Below are 24,866 nucleotides of genomic sequence, written 5' to 3'. Positions count from 1 at the left end.
GTATAAATATTTGCATCTTTTTTGCTGCTTTAATTTAGTTGTAATTCTGCCGCACGTCTTACATTTCCGGCGCAGGCATTTTCGCATTTATTTGTAAATTGTAGCATGTCAATGTAGATCATCGTGATTTTACTTTATTATTTTTTAAAATAACCATTTATTTCCGTTTATATCAGTTTTCTTGTTATTTGGAGTGGATTCAGACTAGAAAATGCTAGAAAATAAGGTAGAGGGAGGGGTATTAGAAGAGCAGACAGAGTTCAGTGAGCAGACGTCACACGAAGGTTTTGGTTTTCCAACCAAGGAGAGCGGTTGGGGAAACTACGAGGAGCCAAACAAAAATTGGATTAGCCAATCAGCGGCTGGAGTGGGCGGGGCGATGACCATATATGTTCATAAAATCAGACTTCATCTTTTCAATGAATTTTAGCATTCAAATGAAAAAATTAGGCATAAGAATGTTTTTTAACCACACAAGGCCTTCACTCACCCGGTGTATAATTAACTGGCGGATCTAAATCGCAAAGTTACAACGCAAGGTCAAACCGTGATTGGCAAATATGGCGGATTGAAACAGACGCGCCAAAAAATGTAAGCAGTACTGTGGTTTAAAAATGTCATTATTTTTATTATTTTGTTTATGGTTTTTCTAATTGTAGTTAAGTTTTTATTTTAGAATTAAATATTTTTGTTTATTGTAATTAAATTAAATCTTTTAACAATTTTCTTTCATAAAACCAATCCATTTATTGAATGGCCAGCTGATTGTGATGCCCAGAACCTGCAGAAAAGCCGTTTTCCTATCGCCATTTTCGAGTCAATTCGCCGAATTTAATCAAATCACACTAATTCCTAGTGAAAAATGGAAGCCTTTTCTCTCCAATAAGTGGACGCGATACCGCAAGTACCGGCTTGTTATACCGTTTTTCACCCTTAGTAGTGGGGGCTGCATTTATGCCCATATATGGTCATCAAAAGTCCATTTATTGACCAATCCATTTTTTGACATTCGCCTCGTAGTTTCCCCAACTGAGAGGCTCCATAAAACCTAAACAAACCTAACCTAAGTACCTGACCTAACCTAACCTACAACCTACAAACCTACAACCTACAAACCTACAACCTACGAACCTACAACTTGCAAGCCTACCCTACAACCTGCAAACCTACAGCACCTCTCCTCGGCTGGAAAACCTTTGTGTGATGTCTGCTCTACTTATGCCGAGGTAGGCACCTAACCTAAATGTAAAGGACTGTTGGTAACTCTAGTCTATTATCACAGCTTTTTCTGGAGACTTGCTTTTTACAATAATTAGCTGATACAAGGCTTGAAATATTCAATCTGCCTGATAAGAATCAATTGGATTGAACATCATCAGTGATTGGAGTCCTTATGCGGAACCAAAGGCATAATTGTTTCTGTAGTAACTGACACTGAAGCTATGGCTCGCCATACTCTGGTGCCAGGCAGCGGAAGACTGGGTCCTGTGGGGCGGCCACCACGTCGGCGGCGCTACCCATGTCTGCGTGGTGCTGGGCCACAGCTGGAGTCGCTTCCCAGATTGCTGGAGCTCTTGCCACCTGAATACAGCTACCATGTCTGTAGCTATGAGCAGCTGACTAGCGGCTTTTCTACCACACTACGTGTCAACTTTAGCTCGGAGCGCGGGGCACGTGAGTGGCTGGCTGCCTTCCAGCAGAGTAGCCTGACAACATACCGCAGTCGACGCACGTTCCCCAGGCCAGGGGCACAACTCATCTACAAGGCATGGTTCCGCTGCCAGCGCAACGTGCCAGGCGCTGCAGTGGCGGCCAGTGGTCCGGACGGTCGGCACACGGCCTGTCCGGCGGCGCTAGCTATCAGCGTATGCAGTGCACAGGTGAGCCAGCGTACTGACCCCCACCTGCCCGCCTCGCCCGGCTGCGTGCGGCTCCGACACGTACACAACCACCCGGTGCGGTGCGCGGCCGACCTGCGCTTCCGTGGCGTGTCGACTGCGGCCCGCGACGCCCTGGAGGTTCTACTGGCGCGCGGCTACGCACCGTCGGCCGCGCGGCGCGCGCTCCAGCACCAGCTGCAGCTGCACCTGGGCGAGTGCTACCCGCTGGCGGCGGCCGACCGCGCCGTGCTGCCCACGCTGAAGGACGTGTGCCGAATATACTACCAGCGATACGGCACGCCGGCGCAGCGCCGTGCCACCGCGCAGCGCTCCGTGGCGCTGGAACAGAGCGGGGACGCGTCGGGAGCGACAGTTGAGGACGAAGTTGCCGATAACCCTGATAAAGCGTCGGACGGCCGCAAGAGCTTGATGCGAGATGAGAGAGGCGTCATAGAACCTGCCACGACTTGTGAAAGCACCGACGCCGCGCGGCTGCAAGTGGAGCTTGTTGACGGTGATATTCTAACGTTTGACTCATTGGGTACCGATAGTGAGTATTCCGTGTTGGAGCAGGAGGGTTCAGCATCCAGGATGGACTCGGAAGACCAGATGCTCGAGTCTGGTGGTGAGAGTATCACTGTGGACCGTTTGGAGGATGCTGAGCTCGTGGTTGAACGCTCGGCCGATCTGATTCTGGGCTCTACCGATGACACCACGCTAGAGTTGGAGCTGGTCCGCTCAGAGAGTCCCGCAGCACGACGAACCGATCATCAGACGCTGAATCCTGAGGGCGCAGACCCGGGCGCCGAGGAGCTGCCGAGCCTGGAGAGTCTGCTGGCCGGCAGCATGGTGCCGGACCCCGGCGCCATCTCCGCCCGCCTGCGGGAACTGGTGACCGAGTACGGCACGAAAATGGCTGCCGGCGGCGGGGCGGCCGCGTTCGCCCGTCTGGATGGGTACGGGTTCGCGGCGGCGCTGACCACGCCGCTGATGCGGCGCGTGCACCTGCACCTACCGCAGAGCGGCGAGCTGGTGTTTGTCGACTCGCCGGGCCGGTCGGAGCGGCACGGCTGCTGCCTGTGGCTGCTGGTGTGCGCCAGTGAGGCGGGCGCGCTGCCGCTCGGCCTGCTGCTCGCCTCCTCCGAGTCTGGCGGCGCGCTGCGCGCCGCACTCCAGTTGTGGCTGCGCACGCTGCCGCCGGGGGCGTTCGCGGGCCGCGGCGCCGACGGGCCGCAGGTGGTGATCACGGACGACGGCGCCGGCCAGCGAGCGGCGCTGGCAGCCCGCTTCCCGGCGGCGCTGGCGGTGCTCTGCTCGTTCCGGCTGCTGCAGGCCGTGTGGCGCTGGCTGTGGCAGGTGCGCGGCCGGGTGTCGGCAGAGGACCGCGCCCGACTGCTGCTGCTCACCCGGCGTCTGCTGTGCGCCGGCTCAGTCGCCCAGCTGGAGCGCCGCTTTCGAGAGGCGTCTGCCGACCCGATCATGGCGCGCCACGCAGACTTCCTGAAGCAGTTCACGTCGATCTACCGGCACCGGCACCTATGGGCCGTTTGGTATGGCGAGGAGGAGGCCTCTGACGCCGATGGCCGTGCGGCCGCGCGCACCGCCAGTCTGTTCGATCTGGCCGCCAGCCTGCTTCGCGACCGACTGCTCTTCATGGCCGCGGAGTATGGGCCCGCCGAGGCGTTTGATTTCTGGACGCGCCACGGGGATGCGTACTTCGTAGAGCGGATCAGCCGAGCGCTGTCCGGCGGCGGCCCGCCCTCTGGCCACGCTCGCTACGTTCCGCCGCCGCCGGGGTCGGAGCTGCGCGCGCGCCGCGCCGGGCCGCACAGCCACGAGGTGACCGACGGCGAGGCGGTGTTCCAGCTGGACCTGGAGCTGGGCTGCTGCACGTGCCGGCCGGGCCGCAGCGGCGCGCCGTGCGCGCACCAGTCGGCGGCCGCGCGGCTCGAGCGGCGCCCGCCGGTGGCGCCGGTGGCCGCCGAGGCGGCGGCGGTTCTCCGTCAGCTGGCGACTGATATGCCGCTGCTGGAGCCGGGCCCGGCGCCGCTGCCGGCCGGCTGGCTGCAGGCGGTCACCGCCGCCGCCGGCCTGCCCAGCGTGGAGGTGATCGTATCCACCGAGCAGCCGCGCTCACCGGCGGCTGACCGGACGACGGACTGGGAACAGCGCGACACCGAGGGAGGTCTGCTCGCAGCCGACACCGGCTCACTGCAGATGGAAGGTGGGGGTGTGACAGACAGTGCGGACAGTGGGGAGTGTCAGCGGAATCCCACGATAACTGACATCGATAACAGTGTAGAGGACGGTTCTGCTCAGACAGCGGTCTCCGGGGGACTGAGTGAGGACACGGCCGGTGCCGGTGCCGACTCGCCAGTGGACCCCGCCGAGGAGGCGATGAGTGCGGCGATCGTGGCGCTACAGGAGGTGACGGCCGACCTGACGGGTCGGCTGGCCGCCGATCCGGAGCGCTACGTGCCGCTGGTCAGGGACCTGGTGTCCCGCTACTGGCGGCTCGAGGGCGCCGACGGTCTGCGCTCAGTCACTGACCGGCTGACCGAGCTCAGCGGAGACCCGGGCGGACCGGCGCCGGGGGACGCGTGACGTAACGGCGGCTGTGGGCGACGAGTGCCAACAGGTCAGTCCAATGGGGGGGGGGGGGGCTCTGCTGGTTTAGAGGTGTAGTGTGCAATCAAGGTCAGGTGATGTTTAAGCATTGGGCAATTTTTGTGTGAAGTATTGTAGCAGTGATAAAATGGATTGGATGCAAGATTGAAAGCAGTTTGAAAGTGTGTTGCCCATGGTTGTCATCTGTGATTTCGGATCATTCAATACGCGCTGAGCATTTACTCTGTGTGCAATACTTTGTAGTGTTCCATAGTTTTGTTATGTTGATGGCTTTTAATGGCTGTGATGTATGTGCGATGCAACCTTTGATCGTGTCAACATGATTTGAAACGGTTTAACTATAACCTTCATGTTTGAGGCCAATCTTGCTTAATAAATTACATATAATACAAATATGAGGCATATCGGTGGCCACATTTATAGTGGACGTGGGTGTATGGAGATATGTTTGCGTACACGAGCAAGGGGTAAAAAGGGTGTCCTCGCGAATCCTCCCGCCACGGCACGGGGCGGCGTGCTTACATCAGAGCCAATCTGCCACCGCATGACTTCAGAGCAGGGTCTTCAATCTTCCTGAACCACGGTTATTGCACAGTCGTAGGAGTAATCGGGGTGTTGTTACCCGTTGGGTTATTGCACTCTGGCGTTTGCTAAGTTACCTATCAGCCTCCGTTATATTGCGGTCACTGCGATAGCGCGTTTTTATTGACTAGTGTCACGCTGCGGCTCGATAGAAGTAATCTTGCCGTCGACTGTGGTGTGGTAGTGGCACCACTGCACCAAGAGTGAGCAGGATTTGTGCTTGTTAGCTTAACAGTCATTCATTCCAGAGTTTACAAACGTATTCGATACCTACCTACCAAGAGGCATCAAAGCTTTATTTCTTCAACTCATTGTTGCTCGATCTGCTTTGGAAAGTTGGTTCAGTAGATGCATTGTTATCATGAAGTCACGTACCAAGCGCTGTTGATCATAAAGCCTTTCATTATCATCTCTCAGAAAACTTTTCTCGGTCATCCCATGGGTGATGGGTGTTTATCAATTGCCTCATTTCACTCAACCCAGCGATAAGGCCAGTTATCTTTCATCTTAATTCAGAACCCTACAAAACATCTAAACAGCGAAAATGTGCCAATTAGAAACCTGCAGCAGTTATTAGAAAAGTCGGCCACCCACCGGCCGGCGCTCTGACTGACCGGACCGACCCGGGCCCCGGGCGGGGTGAAAAGGGTGCCGGCACACTGAGCGTGTCACGGGGCGGCCCCGCTGCCCCGCCTGCCCGCACTGCGCCGTCCAATTTCGTCCGGCGCCGGCGCTGTTTTGCCTGTCGCCGTCTCGGAGCGGCACGCGACTCGGCACGGTGGGTTAATTTGCCCGACTGCGGCGCCTACAAGTTGTTTAGAGGCGGGTTATTTAGGCGCTCGGATGACGGCAGCTGTGGTCAGTACCAGGGGATAAGCTGATTTGGTCGGTGACGCTCCGGTGGTGAGCTCATCTTGTGGCTCATATCAGGGACGTTCTACTGCAGTAGTCGAATTGCTTTACTTATCATCATAGCACGGCGCTAATAGAAAAGCAGCAGACTTGAACTGTGCCATCGTCGGCTGCTATAGACTTTGGAAGGAGTCTCCTGTCAACTGCCAACTTTTGTGCAGCCGTCCTACTCCTCGCTCGCCACCATCCCTTACCCCCTGCCGGTCCGTCCCGCCCTCTCGCCGCTTCCCCCGCTGCTCTTCTCGCGTCTGTCGCCGCTCCCCGCCGCTGCCATGGTCGTGTGGCCGGCCCTGGCTGGGTACGCCGGCTGGCACCTGGCGCCGCTGCTCGCTCCGTCTCGCCTGAAGCTGCTCTCGACCGCTCTGGTGGCCAGCGGCTTCCTGCTGACGCTAGTGATCATCAACAGCTACCAGCTGGCCAACAAGAACACGCTGCTGCTGAGTCTGAAGGGGACGACCACCACGACCACGACGACTACCACAGCCAGCACGGTGGACAAGGTGCGTCCTCGGGGTGGGCGGGGGAGTGGGAGGGAGCGGCAGTCAGCCCATGGGTCTCTGAACGGCTCAGTTTACCTATTGGTGTTTTTGCTTACCGTGTCAGGAGTTAATTAGCATGTGTACTTAATTGTTATTAACTTTGCGCCTATTTTGTCTTGAGCAGGTGTACGCATGCGCATACAATTATGTGCACCTACCCATAGATGTTCTATCGGCATAAAGTAGTTATTTTAGCTCTTCAATTCCACCGCTCACCTCCCGTCTGTTCTCTCCGGCAGCGGACGGCGCTGTGTTTCGCCGACCAGTTTAACGGCGCCCAGGCGAACCCGTACCTGGTGCTGACCCAGACGGACGGCGAGGCGGTGGTGGTGCGTGGCGTGGGGGTCGGAGCGCTGGTCACCGGCGCCGCCGCGCTGCCGCTGCTGCTCAAACAGGGCGGGGACGTCAGCTGCTCGCTGGCCACCGTCGAGACGCTGGCCGCCGACGGAGCGTTCGACCTGTCGCAGGTCAGTGCGGGTCGCGGGACGACCAAAGTTATGAGTATCGATAAGTAAAGACAAAGTTTTTGTGTTTTTTTGTGGTAAAGGTGTACTGTGTTTATTAATTGCTACTGTTTTGTTTTGATGGCGTGCGTTTAGATTATTGATCAATTAATGCTTTTTAGCTCAACATTTAGTATAATTGTTTGAAAGCGTTCGGGTAACAAATATACAAATATTTCGAAGTGCTGCACTTCCTCGAATTGTAAATTGCCTCTGTCGATTGCCACGGTAACCGTTTTTCTATAAATCCCCACGTAAAGACGCTGACATCGGCCCTCCCTCTCCTCCATTTCAGACGGTGTACTCTGTGACGGTGCCGACGAGCTACTCCATCGGCAGCACGGGCACCGACATAGTCGGTATGAACTTGGCTCTAGACAGCCTGCCCAATGGGTGTTGCACCATCACCAGAATAGCCTAGCTAGTCTATCCTAGGGTAGTTAGCCCGTAGTATCGCTTGGTTTAGATGCACTGCCTTCTTTTTACTTCTTTTTTTTTGCCCTTGCATGGACTTCTAAGTTAACTTTCGCATTTCTTATTTTGCTATTGGTTATTACTTTACTTGCCGCTCCCTGTATAGCTGACCCTAGCACAGCTCGCTGGAAAACTCAAAGCGGTGTTGTTCCCGTGGCTCTGTCGTTCCATCACGTTGTTCACGCGGTGTCAACTGGCGCGTCGGGTGGCCGGAACGACTGTGTGATTCGACTGAACTGTCCGGTTGGACCTGGAGACGTCTCTCAGAACGACATTCATTCCGGATCCTGGAGCATCCATCCCTGTCGTGTCGGGTCGGTGAAATCGTTAGAAATTGACAACAGAGAGTGTGCGGTTGCGACAGTGCACAGGTAGCCAGGAATTAAACTGTTTTCGTTATTTGAGCCACTTGCAATAATGCGTCCGACTGGCGTATTCATTGGTCATGAAAAATTGCGTTCCATGTTCCTGCCACTTGAGACATACTCCAAGAAGTATGTAAGAATATATTTAAATAATCGTAGCACTCGTTGTTATAGAAAGAAGTGCCTAGTCGGCGACCAGAAACGAACATCATGGAGCGAGGATCATACATGTAAAAGGAAAAGTCATCGATAAGCGTCGGACATTAATATTGGTGTTATAATCGTATAAATACGGTAGCATATAGAAAGAATAACACCAGTTAACACCACAAGCCTGAACTCTGAAGCCACAACATTTGTACCGTCAATAAGCCGAATCCCTCATGCAAATCATTGTTAACCATCATGCTTTGCAACTGTTCACGGTTATCGTCAATTGCATAAGGCTCAAATATTTTTATCCTCGGATACATCATCACCGTATGTTGGTAGAGCTGTCTCAGTCTCTGCTTATCAAGTGTCTCAGGATTTGCAACTCGGCATGAAACATACAACATAAGGAACATGCAACATGCGAACATCCGTGTCACAAAATTGACTGTCAAATTATATGATGTCACGTTTTACTATTCAACGCAACAAACTACCGCACACACCTTATGTCAGTTAAGTTAGCGTCGTATTCGTATTCGTATTCGTATTCAACACACCTTGCTTTCGGCCACTTAAACACAGAAAAGAGAACAGATGTAGCACCAGAACACGGAAACACAGAACAACACATGGCGCTGGAGCACCAAATAGCACCACGAAGCAAGGTCCACGCCCACACTTTGCTCCCAGTTCCGGCACATGTGACTGATAGTTCGGAGACCACATGGGTGTCTCGAAGCACTGCAAATGCATGTATGTCACTTCACTTTGTAGTCATAGTTTTCGTTCACCTCGCATCGTATCGCAGTAAAGTCACTACCAACTCGCGAGTTATGCGCTCACCGTCTCTTTTACGCCTCACCTCGCCGTTTGCGCTTCCTTTTGCTCTTTACCTCGCACTTACAACCGCTCCTGATGCGGATATAGTCTAGCACCTTTGTACCGTTCACATTGTACACGGCGTACGAGTGTGAGTACTGCTGCACGCAGCGGTACCTGCGGCGGCGGCGGCGCTCCGCCAACGAGTCCTCGTCGTCAGCACGCGCCCGGCACGAGCGCTCAAAGAACATCTGTCGGAACTTGTCGTCGACGTACAGGATGCCCAGGCTGCCGTCGCGGCGCGTGCCGGCGCGCGGGCTGGTGAGCTCCTCGCCGGCCGGGCAGCAGACGGAGAAGCCGCCGCGCCGCGGGCTGTAGCGCCGCAGCGTGGCCAGGCTGGCCTCCCGGTCGGCCTCTGGCGACTCGAGCTCGTCCGGCAGCGGCAGCGGCCCGTCAGAGGGCTCCGGGAGCCAGGTGTGCCGCGCGCTCCTCCGCCGGGGCGCCGGCCACCTGGTGGCACACAACCAGCTGCGCTCAGTCAGGTGCTGAGGGTGCGCCGGGGTAAAGGTCGGTCCACACAGCACCCTGCGGCGGCGGCGCATTCGTACTTCCCACAGATTAGCAGCTTGGGTCATTGGGCGGGCGCCAGCCTTCGTGACGAAGCATTTGCAGAGTGTTACTGAGCAGTTTAGCAGGGAGGTGCGGACTCGTTCTATTTATACCCGGCACTTGAGTTTGACTGGCCACGTCAGGTCGGCGCGGGGCTATATACACCCGGCGTTTTCGTTGGCTCACCTTCCATTGCTGATCTCTGGGAAGTCCGTCAGCTGAGGGTCGGAGGTGTCGATCGTGCCGTCCCAGTCGTCCGGGCTGGTCTGGTGCAGCCGGGCCGATCCCCACCGACCGCCGCTCCAGAGTAGCGCGACCTGCAACCGGACAGACCGAAACACTCGGAACGAAGAGACGTTATCAAACCGACGGACAATACCCTTCCTGATAAACTCATTTGCTTTTGTAAGGATGAGCGCAGACAAGTTGCTGCTCATTTTCTCCAAATTTTCCCTTGTCTTATTTGATCAGAACATTTCAAAGATTTTAGCGTCTTGAAAATGCATATTGTAAGTAAATGGAGGTTAGTTTATGCGTTATGCGTCTTCGATTGGTTTTCACTCACCACCACAAGAATCGCCAAGTCTCTAAACATAGTAAACTGGGCACTGGTATCCGCCTCTGTAAGCTCGCAGCCTTCTACAGCGAACTCTGGAAGAGAGAACAAGATAGTGAGCAGTTTTATACACTGAGACCGTGAAATCATTTTTTTAAACTCGAAGTATTTAACATGGTCAATCTCTACGTCCAGCCTGTGCACTAAAATTCTGCTTTCCTTGCATCGCTTGCATCGATCATAATGCAGTGCCATTATTGTATGTTGCATGTCCTTTTGTATTATGAATCTGGTTGCAGGGTCCGGCTGATGTCATGTGAAAGCCCGTCATGTTCACATTTGATCCGACACTGTAGAACACACGCTATAACCATAAAACAGATGTCATCTGCCAGCCCCGCCGGGGGGCTGTGATCACAGCCCTCGGCCGGCAGCGCGAGGGGACGTGGGGGACGGGACAGCTGTGCATCTCTGAGGTTACTTGGACTGGAGACATAGGGACCCGAGGATTCGTGCTTACCTGTTCATGGTGGGTGGCCTGTGCAGATATCCTCGATCCCTCCTTGTCGGCTATCCGGGTAGCGTCACTGAAACTGTGAATTAATTGTGAATGAAAAGATCGGGAAATATGCAATGGCATGCGCTGTCAGCAAACATCCATGCGATTCAATTATGGATGCCAATAATAGCGCCTACTAGCGATTTTTATAATACAGGCACGGCTAATTGGCATCACATCGGTGGCATTTTCTGATACATATCGTTAAATAATGCACAAAAAAATCACTGATGTTCGCCTTGAATAACGTTGCGATGTTTTACTTCTTTTCTTAGCCGTGGAATGCTTTTATTGAAACACCTACGGGAAACTCTAGATTTGTTTTGACTGGCGCTTCTCATTTGACCTAATGTTTGTACAGCATGATGCAAGCATGCGCCAAACTGTCTTAGAGGGGTCCGGGTCTATGAAATATGTATAGAAGCATGCATAATACATCTCCGCTGGCGGCGAACCGCTCTGGCCGGCCGGCGGTGCCCTAACGGGCGCAAGGGGCGGATCACGGTATACCGCACCGCACTGCCTGCTATCGGCCCATTCTGAGCAGCAGGGCGGGTGGACACGACACCGCGTGGCTCTGGAGTCTGCGGATGGGAACACGGCGGCGACAACTATCTAGAGTCCACAGCTCGGCTGCGCTGCTGGTATCCAGACTTTTACCAACCCTAGTTCTTTCCTCAGTAGTCGTCTCGGTGGCCATTCGGGTAACAGTCCGTCCAGGTGCGATTCTGGACACCGCGATCCCGAACTGTGCCTTACGTTCAACTCCCGAAACACTGTGTCTGGTCCTTTGGTACGTCCCAGGAACAGCACCTATCGCTCCCACTCATCGCACCTTATGCACCTACTCTTAGCTCCCGGGGACGGTGGTTGTCCCGCTGGTACGATTCTCTCGGGAACAGCGGGCTCTCCCGATTGACTCTCCTGATTGACTCCCGATGTGGCTCTCCCTCCGTGACTCTCCCGATGTGATTCTGGACGGATGGAATGCGGCAGCGATGCGCCATTGGCGTCGTGAACGACGAACATCGACTCGGCAGCGGAGGGCGTCAATCACCTGTCGTTGTCGTCGGCCTCGCTCAGGGAGACGTGTCCTCCGCCGGCGCCCGACCTCGCCCAGCTACACCGGCGTGGTACGCCTCAGTCCGCGCCGTCCAACATGAGATAAATATCGCTACAAAATACCGACCACGAAGAGATATCGTCGAACAGTCCGAAAAGAGACACCAAGTGACAGGTTCAGGGGCGTCTGGATGCCGGGTTAGACTCTATTTGGTTGTCGGTCTAAGATGATTGACTTTATCTTCGATCGCCTCCCACCCATCGGCTTCCATTAGGGGCTCTAAGCCAAATGTGGCACAGCGCTGGAACCAGAAGACGCTCGAGATGGTGTTTATGGACAGCGGCGGCTTTTGTGGTGCTCTTCTGACTAGACTATCCAAGTAATTTAATGTCCGTTATGAATGGCCTGCTTGTTGATAAGCGTTTTTGCTTCTGCTCTGAAAGAGTCCCGTTCCCTCTGGCTTCCTTTGACGTCGCATTGGCATTGCATATGCGTGCATTGTACTATTGGTCTCAAGATAAGGGTCCAGGCGACCTGTAGGTTTGATGCGGTGAATACCCCCACCTTCGCCACACTCGCTCGGTGCTACGGAGCTCCGATCTCGCGACCGGTCACCTGTACTTGTAGACTGTGCCGCATGACATAGCAGTTGAGCGGGCCAGCGGAGCTTAGGCGGAAACTAGCGCCGCGTTTGACAGAGAAGGGCGCTTAGCATTCCGGCGGGAGAGCCGCTCGCCATTTTAACTCCATGTAGCGTCTCGCTGACAACGAAAGACGCTACAGGACGACACTACATGGCTCGGCAAAAGTTATGTCCACTACCCATGACAACACTTTCCGGTTCCTAATCGTGTCTACACCTGAGGGATGACGATTCAGGCTGCACTCCTGCATTGCACGGTCCTTGGCGGCAGAACATGAGGTGACGAACGGACCTCGGGTCACGGATCACCGAGCTACGGCCATTTTCACAGAGATTGTCCACCTGAAAGGCTGCGTCGCTACATGAAGGTCTGACATTTCTATCAAGGGAGCTGAACCAGACAGTCGGTATGCTCCAGGCCGAAATGACACAGCGTGTCATTGCTGATTGGTTGGGACATCTGCCTGTTGTTTTTGTTTGCAAGTCTTAATTATAGACGAACTATCTGCACAGCCCAGTGTTGGTGGGATAAGCATACGGCTGCTGGCAGTGTCGCTGATCGTTCCAGTTTGCAGAGTGCGCCTACCATTTCAAACGTTACAGAAATCGCATTGAAAAAGGCGGCCGGGAAGAGGGGCCAATAGTTCGCGACAAAATTGGCCAAACGGCTCGCGCTGAAGCGCTATCACATCTCCAAACAGGACCGTGAGACGCTATTGGAAGAGCTCTCCGAGGCTCATTACCTACCTTCGGCCCAATGCTAGGCCAACGCATGGTCAATGACATGTTGACATGCATTTTCAATCAGGACGGCGCGCCAGCTCATCGCTCTGCCAAGGCCTAGCGGTGGTGCGAATTGAACGTGCCAGACTTCTGAAGGAAAGACATGCTAGCCGGCTGCCATCCAGACCTCATCCTGATCGACGAACTTCGGGCTATCGTCCAGCAGGACCTGGACAAACAGAAGCCGGCTGCTAGCCTCGGCGCCTTGTCGTTACAGCTCAAACGGGCAGGAAAAAAATCCAGCCGTATTTACTGCACAACCTAGTTACCAGCATGCAAATTTGCGTTCGTAATGTAAATCCCTGTTCGTGGGGAATAAACTGAACGCAAGAGAATCGCTGTCCCCTATGTAGCAACTTAGAGAACATTTTTTTAGAGGATAAAACTTATGCCGGACCATATAGCTCACGCATCATTCATTGCAGTTTCAACTTAGGCTGCAATACGTGGCAATTTGTTTAAGACGTAGCAATTATAATGTTGTCATGATCGGCATACCGCCGCCAACGTCGCTGTTTATATCATTATTTTAACGGTTGCATATTTCAACCTTCATAACTATTAATTTCCTACTGTTTCGTATAATCTCATTTATTGCGCTGAACAACTGTTGAACAGTTCATTTCAATAACTGCATTGTTAAACCTTCGGTAGGGTTAACCATTAAACAATATGTTAATCTCGCCCCGTTCGTTATGTGTTCGCTTTATGCTTCTATCGAACGTGATATCATTCCAAGAAAGCACTAATAGTGTAGAGTGTAGAAGCCATTCCCACTGATGGGACTCAAAACGATGCAGCTAGGTAATGCATAAGACTGATTGGCGAATTTCAGCTTACAGACAAGACAAGGAAACGTTCTCAAAAATCAAATCCACACTGAACAAACATATTTCAAGAGTGCACGTGTCTCGTTGTCGTCGTATCCGTTATTCCTCGTCGGACCTATCGACTTTCTGAATACCGAGAGGGGTCTAGAGTGTGTGTGTGTGTGTGGGGGGGGGGGTGCTGGACCCTCGACGCCGTTTCGCCCATAATTAAGCTAAAAGCCTTGCAAACAAAAACAACACCCAGCGATTCACAATCATGTTAAAAGTGTCAGATGAACATGTGACCTCTGAGGTCAGGTCACGTGCACTAGTGCAGGGTGTTCATTAGTGAATGACATAAAGTAAGCCCCCGCTGGAGCCCCAAATGATCGCCGGCTATCGTGCAGACGAAGCCTTCGACGACTCACGGCAGCGTTCAGTTCATCCAAGGGTCTTGGACTCTTGAGTTCGCTCCGCAACTTGAGTTGCTTGAGGTTAAACGGTGAGGTCCAAGCACGAAAAATCCAGACTGCAGAGTGACCAGGGGTGCTGGATCTTGTTCAGTTGCTCGAAGGTGAAGAGAGTCTAGCAATTCTTCAGTAATCTGTCCAGTATTCACGTTCGCAATGGATAGAAACCTGGAAAGGCATTTTTTTTTAATATATGGACTAGTGCTGTCAATTACAGAAAGTCGTGATACCGATACCAAACCAAATACCAACAGGAACCGTGGGAAAATACCGAAACCGAACCGACTTGGGAATATCAGCGAAATGCCAACTTTTTACCAAAGTCACAGTCTCTTTTACATTAGCGAGGATTCACAACACCAACAAAATACCAAATGTTTTAGCCTCGAAACGCCAAATACCAAGTTTGTATCGGTTTGGTATCGATATGCCAAAAAGTTGGCATTCGATTGACATCTCGTCATCATCATACGCAGACGGCACCACGCAGGCCAGGTGCCGTCTGCGTGGCGCCGGGCGACCGGAGTAAACTTCGATTGTGAATATGACCACAAAAATAACCCGTTACCCGTTACTCCTACCCTACCCTTAACCCGTGATTGTGAATACGGCCACTGAAGACATCCAAGGCCAGTGTCACAACTGATTTCTGTTTGTGCGATGTAAAATGTCTAAGATTTATCATTCCAACGGTGAGCTGTTTATGCAATACATTGTCTTACGCCTCTGGCGGGGGCTCACTTTATGTCATCTTTTATTGATCACCCTGTAATTTAGAGGATAGCGCGTGGATGTTTAAATGCGTTTATCCCGCACCATAGACAGTGTTTACAATTGCTTCACGTGCAAAGAGAGAAAATTATCAGATATTGTGTAACTTTGTGCATATTGTGTAATATTGTGTATTGGTTTGTGAAACGTCTAGGCGATTAATAAACTGTTAAACGTCTAGTAGACATTTCGTCTAGTATGAAATCTGTTGTATTTTTATATGAAATGTATTCATTATCATTAAGCGCTCGCAAGATATCGGCGGTAGGGAATAGAATTATTAAACCGCTCGTAGGTAGAAAAATCATTTAAACGTCTCGCCTAACGGCTCGACGTTTAAAAGATTTGTTCTGCCTACTCGCGGTTTAATATATAACCACCCTGTATTTCAGTTGGAACGGTAGTTAATGACAAAAAACACCGATATCTATGTAACGTCATTTATGACGTTGCACATGGTTCAAAACGCAAAAGTTGAGCATCGATCTTGTAAGGAGTGAAGCGACACGAGCACGACTCCATATGCAAACGATAGTCTTAAATCATTTTTTCAGCAAAATAAATTTTAATATTTCCCTTGTTGAATTACGATGGTGAGGTCACGTCATTGACCTAGCTTTACGTGACTGCTTTATAGAAAATTACGAGACATAAAAGTTGCAAGGTCTCGAAAGAATATGAAGTCCTGTAAATTTTATTTACCTGCAGAAGTTGACCTAGCAATGACGGAGTTGCCAAGCCCTAATATTTTAGAACCGAGTGAAGTCTTTTATGACGTAATAGGTCAGTGACTCGACAAGAATTGAAAATGTAATTGGTCGTTGGTGTCACCAGAGAATCGGCTTGAATCAAGTCAGGTGTGCTATTTTTCAGCTTTCTATGATTGCCTTGTTGAGAGTAATCGCAAGAAGTCTGGGGTAGGTAACACCCGTCACCCTCAGCCATGGAAAGTTATGCTTTTGCGGAGTGACCTTCAAAGCTAGTGCGCCCCATGCACTGTCGTTTTTCAACTTGCTGTCGGTTTTCCAATATATGGAAGTCAGTAACAGCCTACAGGCGTCTCTTAGTCTCTCATTGGTCAATCGCACACACCACGTGTGGTCCATCAATGACCAATGAGAAGATGAGAAACGCCAGCAAACTGACAGCATGCTGATTTGGTGGGCAAACGGCGCCCTGACCACACCCCCTCCCATCTATCTCTGACTTCACACAATATACCCTGTCTCTGACACCCTGCTCGGTAACTCGTCTCGAGACGCGACTGAGCCAGGCCCTTCGACCGGTTACCGCCGCCGGCATAATTCCGCCTGATTCCGACTGCACCGCTGGACACCACACTGTGGCGAGCGACCCCGCTGTCAGACTCGGGCCGAATGCACCCCCTCCCCTACCCCCACTCGAGCTGTGGCGAGGGTGAGGGTATTCACCGCATCAAACCTACAGGCCGCCTGGACCCTTATCTTGAGACCAATAGTACAGTGTGCGCCTCGATGCCCGAGAAGATCGTCCTGATTTGTCGGTCTCTGCGGCTGTGTCCTACTCTCTGTTTTTGATGTTCACGGTATTCCCGTCCCTCAATTATCAACCATCGTATAAGAGGGAACACTGCAGCATATGAGGGACGCATATCTTAGACCTCGTCGCACTGGCGGTTGCCAGTCGGATGGCATCGTTGGAATATTTTTGTAACTTGTGGTAGTTTCACACCTGTTCTTTTTTATCTTTGGCTATTTTTATTGATCATTTACATTTATATGACTGGACATATTTATCGATAGGCTGGTGATCTATATTAGCGATAACGGTTATACGTTCCATGCTACGGATTGATAGACATTTTTAAGTTGGATTAACGTTCCGGCCTGTCAGCTTACCTACATGTTTTGTGAAAACCACATAGGTCGAGACCTACATAATTCATGTGTAGTTACGTGGCTGTGATTGACGCCCAATGTAAACAATAGCATTGTGTTTTGGAGGCCGTGTCACATCAACGCTCGTTAAACCAAGCTTTCGATGAAATCACATGTGCCATGCTTTCTGTTGCTGACGCAAGATTGCTGGAACATGAACTGATGTTTATACGCGGCTATTCCGCCCTTCTGGTGGTGCTGTCAATCACAGAAGCTATTCAGCGCTACCGGCAGCGGATATCATATGACCAGAAGGCAGAAATTCCACCGCAAACCACAGGAGCCCAGGTGGCATTACGGTCACCACTGTGCGGGCCAGTCCCTTCGGTGTTTTTAGAGCCTTGCCTTCGACCTTCGCATGGCACCTAACTGAGCTCAGAAGCTCTTCGCACGAACATGCTGAAGTTAATGCGACTGGACGGAAATGTAGCTTATTTAATCAGTTCTCATGTCCAGTGATATGATATTATATAGGCATTCTGTAGAATCTCTGGTTTGCATATTGCCTAACATATGCAGTATGCACATCATTTAGGTTATAAATCATATAACTAGTTTTTCATTGGGCACTGTCTAAATAAAACAGCGCACATGTTTAATTGTTCTTAGCGGATCGTTGCACTTTATTCGCCGAGGCTTGTCACAGAAATGGCTGGAAATGCCTATCTGTAAGAATCTTGGAATTTGGAAATGCCTACGTCAACAGGTAGTATTGAACAGTCACACCCTTCTTCTTAAACTGAGTTGTTATCTTCATTGTATTGAAGAAGTTGACGGTTTGCTGGAGGTCTCTGAGCAGAGTATGATTAGGTGCTGCATATCTGATGACGCAAGATCATTGTTTTTGCGAGAAATATAACGAGCATTGTATCAGAGATGAAAATAAATCTTGACGGCGTCATGATGTATTATCATGGAAGAATAAATGCCAACAAATAAGGCACTGCTGATGAGGACCAAAGGTCAAAAGTGAAAAGGAAGTGTTATGTTCACATGTGACCTGACGACATTGACTTTTACACAGCATAACGGCATGGTATCACATAATGTGACTTCGTCTATTATTGGGTTGTTGACGGTATAAGGAAATAAAATACAAATACTCATAATTGCTCGTCATCGTCCTGCTTTTGCCCATTTATCCTTGCGTAGTCTCTCATAAAACACTTAAGTAAATTATTCCATCCTTATCGGGATGCTGGGTCAGTGCGTCGGGTAAGGGTTACGCAGTGAACTGGTTTACTGCAGCGTGATGAAGCGGCTGAAATCGTACACCTGAGTCAGTAACACCTGAGCTCACAGACCAGCATTGCCGCTATTTCCACAAAGAGAATGCTACTGAGCTGCATGCCGTGATCAGCCGGTTGAAGACATGTTTCTAGGGCATACCTACTGCAAATGTTTTTGTCAAGAGGATAAATCGCTTTTGTCAAAAGGATAAGCTGCAATGAAAGTTGAACGGCTCGGCAAGCCACACACTTCCGGTTTTCGTATCTCCGCGACTTAATTTTACCGCTATGTTTACTTCTGCTGTTTCATTTTACTGGTATTGTTACAGTGCTTCAGTTTCCATCGTTGATGTTACTGTCGCTAGTATTGTAAAGTATATAGTTTTGCTAATTGCAGTCTCATGAGTTGGTGCTACTGTCGTGTGTTATATTGTAGTCTAAGTCGTTACTGTTTTGTGCATTGCTGCAGTCTCTCAATTGTTAGTCTCGTGTGAACTATTGCAGTCTCCTTCATCTGTTAGCGTCGTGAGTACTGCTGCGGTTTCATTTCAGTGGTGATACTGTCTTGTGTACTACTGCAGTCTCCACGCCATAGTGCTAGTGTAGTGTGTCCTGTTGCAGTCTGTATGTCCCTTGCTTAGTGCCGTGTGTGCCGTGTTAGTCTCCATATCCCGCTGTGGTAGTGTGGTGTTTGCTGTTGCAGTCTCCATATTCTGTGGAGCTGGTGGTGTGTGTTCTGTTGCAGTCTCCCTGTCCCTTGTTTAGTGCCGTGTGCACAGTTGTAGTCTCCATGTCCCGCCATGTTAGTGTGGTGTAAGCTGCTGCAGTCTCCATATTCTGTGGAGCTGGTGGTGTGTGTTCTGTTGCAGTCTGCTTTCCGTGGTGTTAGTGCCGGGTGTACTGTTGCAGTCTCCACGTTCCGTGGTTAGCGTCTTGTTTAATTACGGAGCGAGCGAAGCGAGCGTAGTCTTTCCTTAGATTAACGGAAATTTCTGAGTATGAGCGGCCGGCCGGCCGGCCGGCCATGGTCACGCTTTTGCGAGGCTTATATCTCAGCAACCACTTGACCGATTTACCTGCGGTAATTTTTGTTGGGTAGCTTCATTCCTTCTACCAAGTATTGCACTATTCCCGATGCATGTGGGTGACCCCTTATGCACGTGCCACGTGCAAAACCAAGAGGTGTCACTTTTGTAATTGTTGCAATATCTCGGTAACTACTGGGCCGATTGCGCTGAGATTTGGCATGTAGGTAGGCACCCACTAGGCAATGCATATCCATGTGCCAGAGTTGGGGTGCTGCTGCACGTGCGCACGTGCAGGGGTCGTTTCCAGATCTCGAGAACGGCTGGACCGATTGCGCTCAAATTTGGTACACGGTTACGGAGCAGTTAGTAGGGTGCCGTGCACAAGTCAGTTGGGACCCATTTTGCACGTGCGCACGTGCAGGGTGCCGCTTCCAGATCTCGAGAACGGCTGGACCGATTGTGCTCAAATTTGGCACATCGCTAGAGACCGGTTAGTAAGGTGCCGTGCACAAGTCAGTTGGAGGTACCCCCTCGCGATTTCGCACGTGCAAGGCCCACCCTCTCGCTCGCTCCGTTAGTCGCCACAAAAGGCGTTATACTGGTGTTTACCGCTGCGGCCATGTCAATGGTTACGGAGCGAGCGAAGCGAGCGTAGTCTTTCCTTAGATTAACGGAAATTTCTGAGTACCAGTATAACGCCTTTTGGGGCGACTAACGGAGCGAGCGAGAGGGTGGGCCTCGCACGTGCGAAATCGCGAGGGGGTACCTCCAGCTGACTTGTGCACGGCACCCTACTAACCGGTCTCTAGCGATGTGCCAAATTTGAGCACAATCGGCCCAGCCGCTCTCGAGATCTGGAAGCGGCACCCTGCACGTGCGCACGTGCAAAATGGGTCCCAACTGACTTGTGCACGGCACCCTACTAACCGGTCCCTAACCATGTACCAAATTTGAGCGCAATCGGTCCAGCCGTTCTCGAGATCTGGAATCGACCCCTGCACGTGCGCACGTGCAGCAGCACCCCAACTCTGGCACATAGATATGCATTGCCTAGTGGGTGCCTACCTACATGCCAACTTTCAGCGCAATCGGCCTAGTAGTTACCGAGATATTGCAACAATTACAAAAGTGACACCTCTTCGTTTTCCACGTGGCACGTGCATAAGGGGTCACCCACATGCATCGGGAATAGTGCAATACTTGGTAGAAGGAATGAAGCTACCCTACAAAAATTACCGCGTGTAAATCGGTCAAGTGGTTGCTGAGATATAAGCGTCGCAAAAGCGTGACCACGGCCGGCCGGCCGGCCGGCCGGCCGGCCGCTCATACTCAGAAATTTCCGTTAATCTAAGGAAAGACTACGCTCGCTTCGCTCGCTCCGTAATGAGCGGCCGGCCGGCCGGCCGGCCGTGGTCACGCTTTTGCGACGCTTATATCTCAGCAACCACTTGACCGATTTACACGCGGTAATTTTTGTAGGGTAGCTTCATTCCTTCTACCAAGTATTGGACTATTCCCGATGCATATGGGTGACCCCTTATGCACGTGCCACGTGGAAAACGAAGAGGTGTCACTTTTGTAATTGTTGCAATATCTCGGTAACTACTAGGCCGATTGCGCTGAAAGTTGGCATGTAGGTAGGCACCCACTAGGCAATACATATCCATGTGCCAGAGTTGGGGTGCTGCTGCACGTGCGCACGTGCAGGGGTCGATTCCAGATCTCGAGAACGGCTGGACCGATTGCGCTCAAATTTGGTACATGGTTAGGGACCGGTTAGTAGGGTGCCGTGCACAAGTCAGTTGGGACCCATTTTGCACGTGCGCACGTGCAGGGTGCCGCTTCCAGATCTCGAGAGCGGCTGGGCCGATTGTGCTCAAATTTGGCACATCGCTAGAGACCGGTTAGTAGGGTGCCGTGCACAAGTCAGCTGGAGGTACCCCCTCGCGATTTCGCACGTGCGAGGCCCACCCTCTCGCTCGCTCCGTTAGTCGCCCCAAAAGGCGTTATACTGGTGATAGTGTCGTGTATACTATTGCAGTCTGTGATAGATTGTGCTAGTGTCGTGCTCTACTGCAGTCTCCTTCAATTGATGCTACTGTCGTATGTACTGTTATGATAGTCTCCCTGAGCTGTTAGCGTCGTGTGCTCTATGGCAGTCTCCCTCAATTGATGTTATAGTGATGTGTACTGCTGTAGTCTCCCTCAAATGGTGTTGCCGTCGTGTGTGTTCTGTTGCAGTCTCCTTCAATTAGTGCTGCCGTCCTGTGTACTGTTGCACTTTGCAGTCTCCCTCAATTGGTGTTGCCGCATTGTGTTCTACTGCAGTCTCCCTCCATTGGTGTTGCTGTCCTGTGTACAATTGCAGTCTCTCCATCCTTGGTGTTATTGTTTTGTGCTTGTTGAAGTCTCTGTTGGTGCTACTGTCGTGTGTAGTACTGCAGTCTCCCTCTGTTGGTGCTACTGTCGTGTGAACTATTGCAGTCGCTCGAAGTTGGTGCTGCCGCCGTGTGTAATATCACAGTCTCTCTAACTTTGTGCTACTGTCGTGTGCAATGTTGCAGTCTCTAAGCTGGTGCTACCGCAGTCTATTTGCATCTTTTTGCTGAAAATCAAGCGTAAGCTGCAAAACCACCACTACCACAAGCTATTCAATGACGTCCGCCTTATCAAGCAACCATTCCCTGGTCCGAGCTCAATCGAGGTAGCCGCTTTCACAAACGATCGTCTCCCCCATCCCAGCCCAAGTCTGATTTTGGACCTAAGTTTTAGTCAGACCACGGTAGCCTCCGTTACTGATGGGTCGGCTGATCTCGGTCTGCGGCACCGCTGGTCCCGTCGTCTCCAGCAGTCTCTCAGCGCCAGTGGAAGGCTCAGAGCGGCTGACAGAGCCACGCCGGCCGATCCATCGCCGTCGCTGCGCCGCCATCGAAACAATGCGCCAGTCGCGGCGTCACATTTACATCGTGCCGCGCTCGGCCGGTGATGGGAGAGCATCGGGACCGTCCCCGAGATACCCATCAGCGTCCCGGGCCTCCGCGCGGCGGCGGCGGACGGGGCCGCCGGTGTGCGGACCATTCGTTGATGTCAGGGAGCTGCGCGGTACGGTGCGCGGCGTCCTGAATAAGTGACAACCAGTTATTTAGAGAGGGATAGGTTGGATGCTTCTGACCGTGGGAAATTCCCGCTGGGCGACGTCGACACTGCGGCTCTATTGGATACAAAACGTGGTGCGTGGTAAACGTTGAGATTCTTATCATTGGGTCATGGTCTATGAGCAATGAGCTGTTTGAATTTGAGAATAACTCCATATTTCTGAAGCTCACAATCATGCACAATCGTATGTAAATGCGATGATAGGTGATTTCGATCATATGAAAGTGACATGCAGATTGCAGCATTTATGTTTCAGCTACTGCAAGATTTTCTCACATTGCGTACCCGTACAGTTCCAAAGAGCTAAATGCAACACGAAATGCCAAAAATAATTATTTGCTATACCTAGGCGTTTCTATTTTCTTGTAAAGCCAGGGATTTAATTAACTCGTTAATTAGATCCGGAAGGGTACGGTAGTAATTTAACAACAATAATATTCTCTTTGTGCATAGTTAGTTCTTACTGCTACTACCAGCTGGGTTTGTTGATTAAACACGATATCAATGTGCGATTATTACCGGACCGAATTAATTGGATAACACGGATATCGTCTCTCCCCGACAGCGTCCATGTGCCGGTTACATAACAGTGTGGATGGCGGTGCTACACTTCAATAAGCGGCTAGCGAGGTTATACAAATTGCAAAGTTTCAACTCAATTAACCTCCATTGCAATTACACAACAAAGATTTCTTCTTGTAAAGCGATCACCCAGCCGTGCTATGACGGCTCCGAGACTCACCTGTCTGTGGTGTCCGATGGCGTCGTCTCTGCTGTCGCGGCGCGGCCATGCCGGGCTGTTGGGCCCGGTCTCCGTGCTCCCGAACTAGTGCCGGAGACGGCGGGACCCGTGCGGCCGACCTGGCGCCGGAGACAGCACGGGACCCGCACGGCCGACCTGGTGCCGGAGACAGCGCGACGCGTCTCTCTGGCGGCGGACCTTTCACCGCGCGCCGAGCGGACCGTCTGAGCGGGTCTCGGCGCCCGGCCCGACTGTCCCGGCCGGGCGCCGTGCCCCTCTCTGCCTGCCCAACCGGCCGACACCACGCCCTCCCACCACCCCTTACCGCCTCTCCGACGACTCCTGGCTCTCCCATTTGTCGAGTCGTCGACGATAGCCATTATATGGCAGTGGTTCTCTGTAATGCCAATGACTAGATTACGAATCGACAGTGTAACTCCCTAAGATGTCAATAGATGGTATGGGCTTTGTCACTCGGTTTATTTTGTACCGGCAGCTGAGGAGCTGACTCAATCTGACAGGGCTGAGGTGATCCTGTGGAGGTGTCAGTGAGCTAGTGACGCTAGTTTCTGCCAAATAAGAGTGCCCGCCGGCAAGTCGCGGCACATACCTAAATATACTGAGAACGCTGCAGCAACTGCATCACGCTGACGGAAATGCCTGTTCACTCTACGCCCCGCAGCTTCCAATATAGCCCAGTGATAGTATTCTCGGGCAAAGTCTTCACGTCGGCGAACCATTCGACGTCGTCATCGATGCATGACGAATGTCAAGTCGTAGGCATATATAAAACACGCAGCAGGCCTATGTAGTGACTTGATTTAGGCGAATGTCATTAATGCCAAGTGAGTTTTGTGAAGATACAATACAATAGTAGTTAGGTACATACATTTGGATCGTTCGGCTTTTGCTTCCGATGATCGCCTTGTCATGGTAGACGGTAGGTACCGCCTCACGTAGCTTCGAATTCTCGCGTAATTCAAACGTCTCTAGTGAACGGATTGACTTGCCAGATATGTTAGCGATCAGTCCACGCACTTGCCGGGCTCTTATTACAAAGCAAAGTTCATCCAGCAACGATTTCAATTGCAGCATCTTAATAACCATTATAAGAAATCCTAGTTGCCGTAAAAATGGCAAAGAAGTTATGGCGTGCCCGCTGCCCACGACCCATGACCCCACGTTACATACGTTGAGCCGCTGCCACCGCACACGGTCCAATGCAAGCTCACTGACTTGAGACTTCAACTGGCTGCCCCTGCTCCGTTAAAAAAGCCTGTATCCGCCATTGTGACTTGAACTCGAGCTATTACCGTGCGGCGTGCACCCGGCACCTCTGGGAGTAAATTGTCACCTTGCTCTGCTCAGCCATGAGTCGGATTCTGGACAGTGACTGATGACTAAAAAGAAGCTGTCCCGGTGACGGAAAAAAATCTTGATATATACGTCATTTTTTCAATTGTATCAATACCTTGCTTTGATGTGTATTGACATAAACTTTACTTGGAGCCCGTTGTACCTGTCAACTCGTATGATTTGCTATTTGAAATAATATAATTTTGCAGGAACTTGTATTTCGTACTCTTGTTTTAGTCATCTTGCAGACGATAACGACGCAACTAATTCAGTTACGAAGCTTTTGTTTTCGTGACAACAGCAATACAACATAACTTTGGA

At 51.5% G+C, this 24,866-nt stretch overlaps 3 protein-coding genes across 4 annotated transcripts; 2 read left to right on the top strand and 1 right to left on the bottom strand.

Annotated features, from left to right (window-relative positions):
• Nucleotides 1-1,117: 1,117 nt before the first annotated feature.
• LOC122379986 lies at nt 1,118-6,466 on the top strand. The gene is made up of 2 exons (XM_043362715.1): nt 1,118-4,518; nt 6,409-6,466. The coding sequence occupies exon 1, from the start codon at nt 1,443-1,445 to the stop codon at nt 4,482-4,484; it is 3,042 nt and encodes a 1,013-aa protein (XP_043218650.1). The 5' UTR covers nt 1,118-1,442; the 3' UTR covers nt 4,485-4,518; nt 6,409-6,466.
• Nucleotides 4,447-8,091, top strand: LOC122380009. Its single transcript, XM_043362743.1, has 3 exons — nt 4,447-6,502; nt 6,781-7,008; nt 7,340-8,091. The coding sequence occupies exons 1-3, from the start codon at nt 6,275-6,277 to the stop codon at nt 7,463-7,465; spliced, it is 582 nt and encodes a 193-aa protein (XP_043218678.1). The 5' UTR covers nt 4,447-6,274; the 3' UTR covers nt 7,466-8,091.
• Nucleotides 8,011-23,482, bottom strand: LOC122379991. Of its 2 annotated transcripts, none has more exons than XM_043362734.1 (5): nt 23,190-23,482; nt 10,541-10,613; nt 10,030-10,115; nt 9,651-9,781; nt 8,011-9,365 (listed from the first exon to the last, which is right to left on the bottom strand). In XM_043362734.1, exons 3-5 carry the CDS (start codon nt 10,057-10,059, stop codon nt 8,888-8,890), a joined length of 639 nt encoding a protein of 212 aa, XP_043218669.1. In that variant the 5' UTR covers nt 10,060-10,115; nt 10,541-10,613; nt 23,190-23,482; the 3' UTR covers nt 8,011-8,887. The 2 variants fall into 2 exon arrangements, with proteins under 2 accessions (XP_043218669.1, XP_043218662.1); XM_043362727.1 differs by having other exon boundaries at nt 8,011-9,383; nt 23,190-23,447.
• Nucleotides 23,483-24,866: the final 1,384 nt, after the last annotated feature.

This window comes from Amphibalanus amphitrite, unplaced genomic scaffold, assembly GCF_019059575.1.
Source record: "Amphibalanus amphitrite isolate SeventyFive unplaced genomic scaffold, NRLGWU_Aamphi_draft 000009F_arrow, whole genome shotgun sequence".
Lineage (NCBI taxonomy): Eukaryota > Metazoa > Arthropoda > Thecostraca > Balanomorpha > Balanidae > Amphibalanus > Amphibalanus amphitrite.
The sequence above is the reverse complement of the archived record's forward strand: the minus strand, read 5'-3'. Positions and strand labels throughout refer to the sequence as shown.

Bases quoted from the DNA above. Each gene is read 5' to 3' on its own strand.
- LOC122379986 (XM_043362715.1), top strand. From the start codon at position 1,443: ATGGCTCGCCATACTCTGGTGCCAGGCAGCGGAAGACTGGGTCCTGTG.
- LOC122380009 (XM_043362743.1), top strand. From the start codon at position 6,275: ATGGTCGTGTGGCCGGCCCTGGCTGGGTACGCCGGCTGGCACCTGGCG. The intron at 6,503-6,780 runs GTGCGTCCTCGG...TCTCTCCGGCAG, and splicing joins CAGCCAGCACGGTGGACAAG to CGGACGGCGCTGTGTTTCGC. The intron at 7,009-7,339 runs GTCAGTGCGGGT...CCTCCATTTCAG, and splicing joins GAGCGTTCGACCTGTCGCAG to ACGGTGTACTCTGTGACGGT.
- LOC122379991 (XM_043362727.1), bottom strand. From the start codon at position 10,059: ATGTTTAGAGACTTGGCGATTCTTGTGGTG. The intron at 9,782-10,029 runs GTGAGTGAAAAC...GTCCGGTTGCAG, and splicing joins ACTTGGCGATTCTTGTGGTG to GTCGCGCTACTCTGGAGCGG. The intron at 9,384-9,650 runs GTGAGCCAACGA...GACTGAGCGCAG, and splicing joins CCAGAGATCAGCAATGGAAG to CTGGTTGTGTGCCACCAGGT.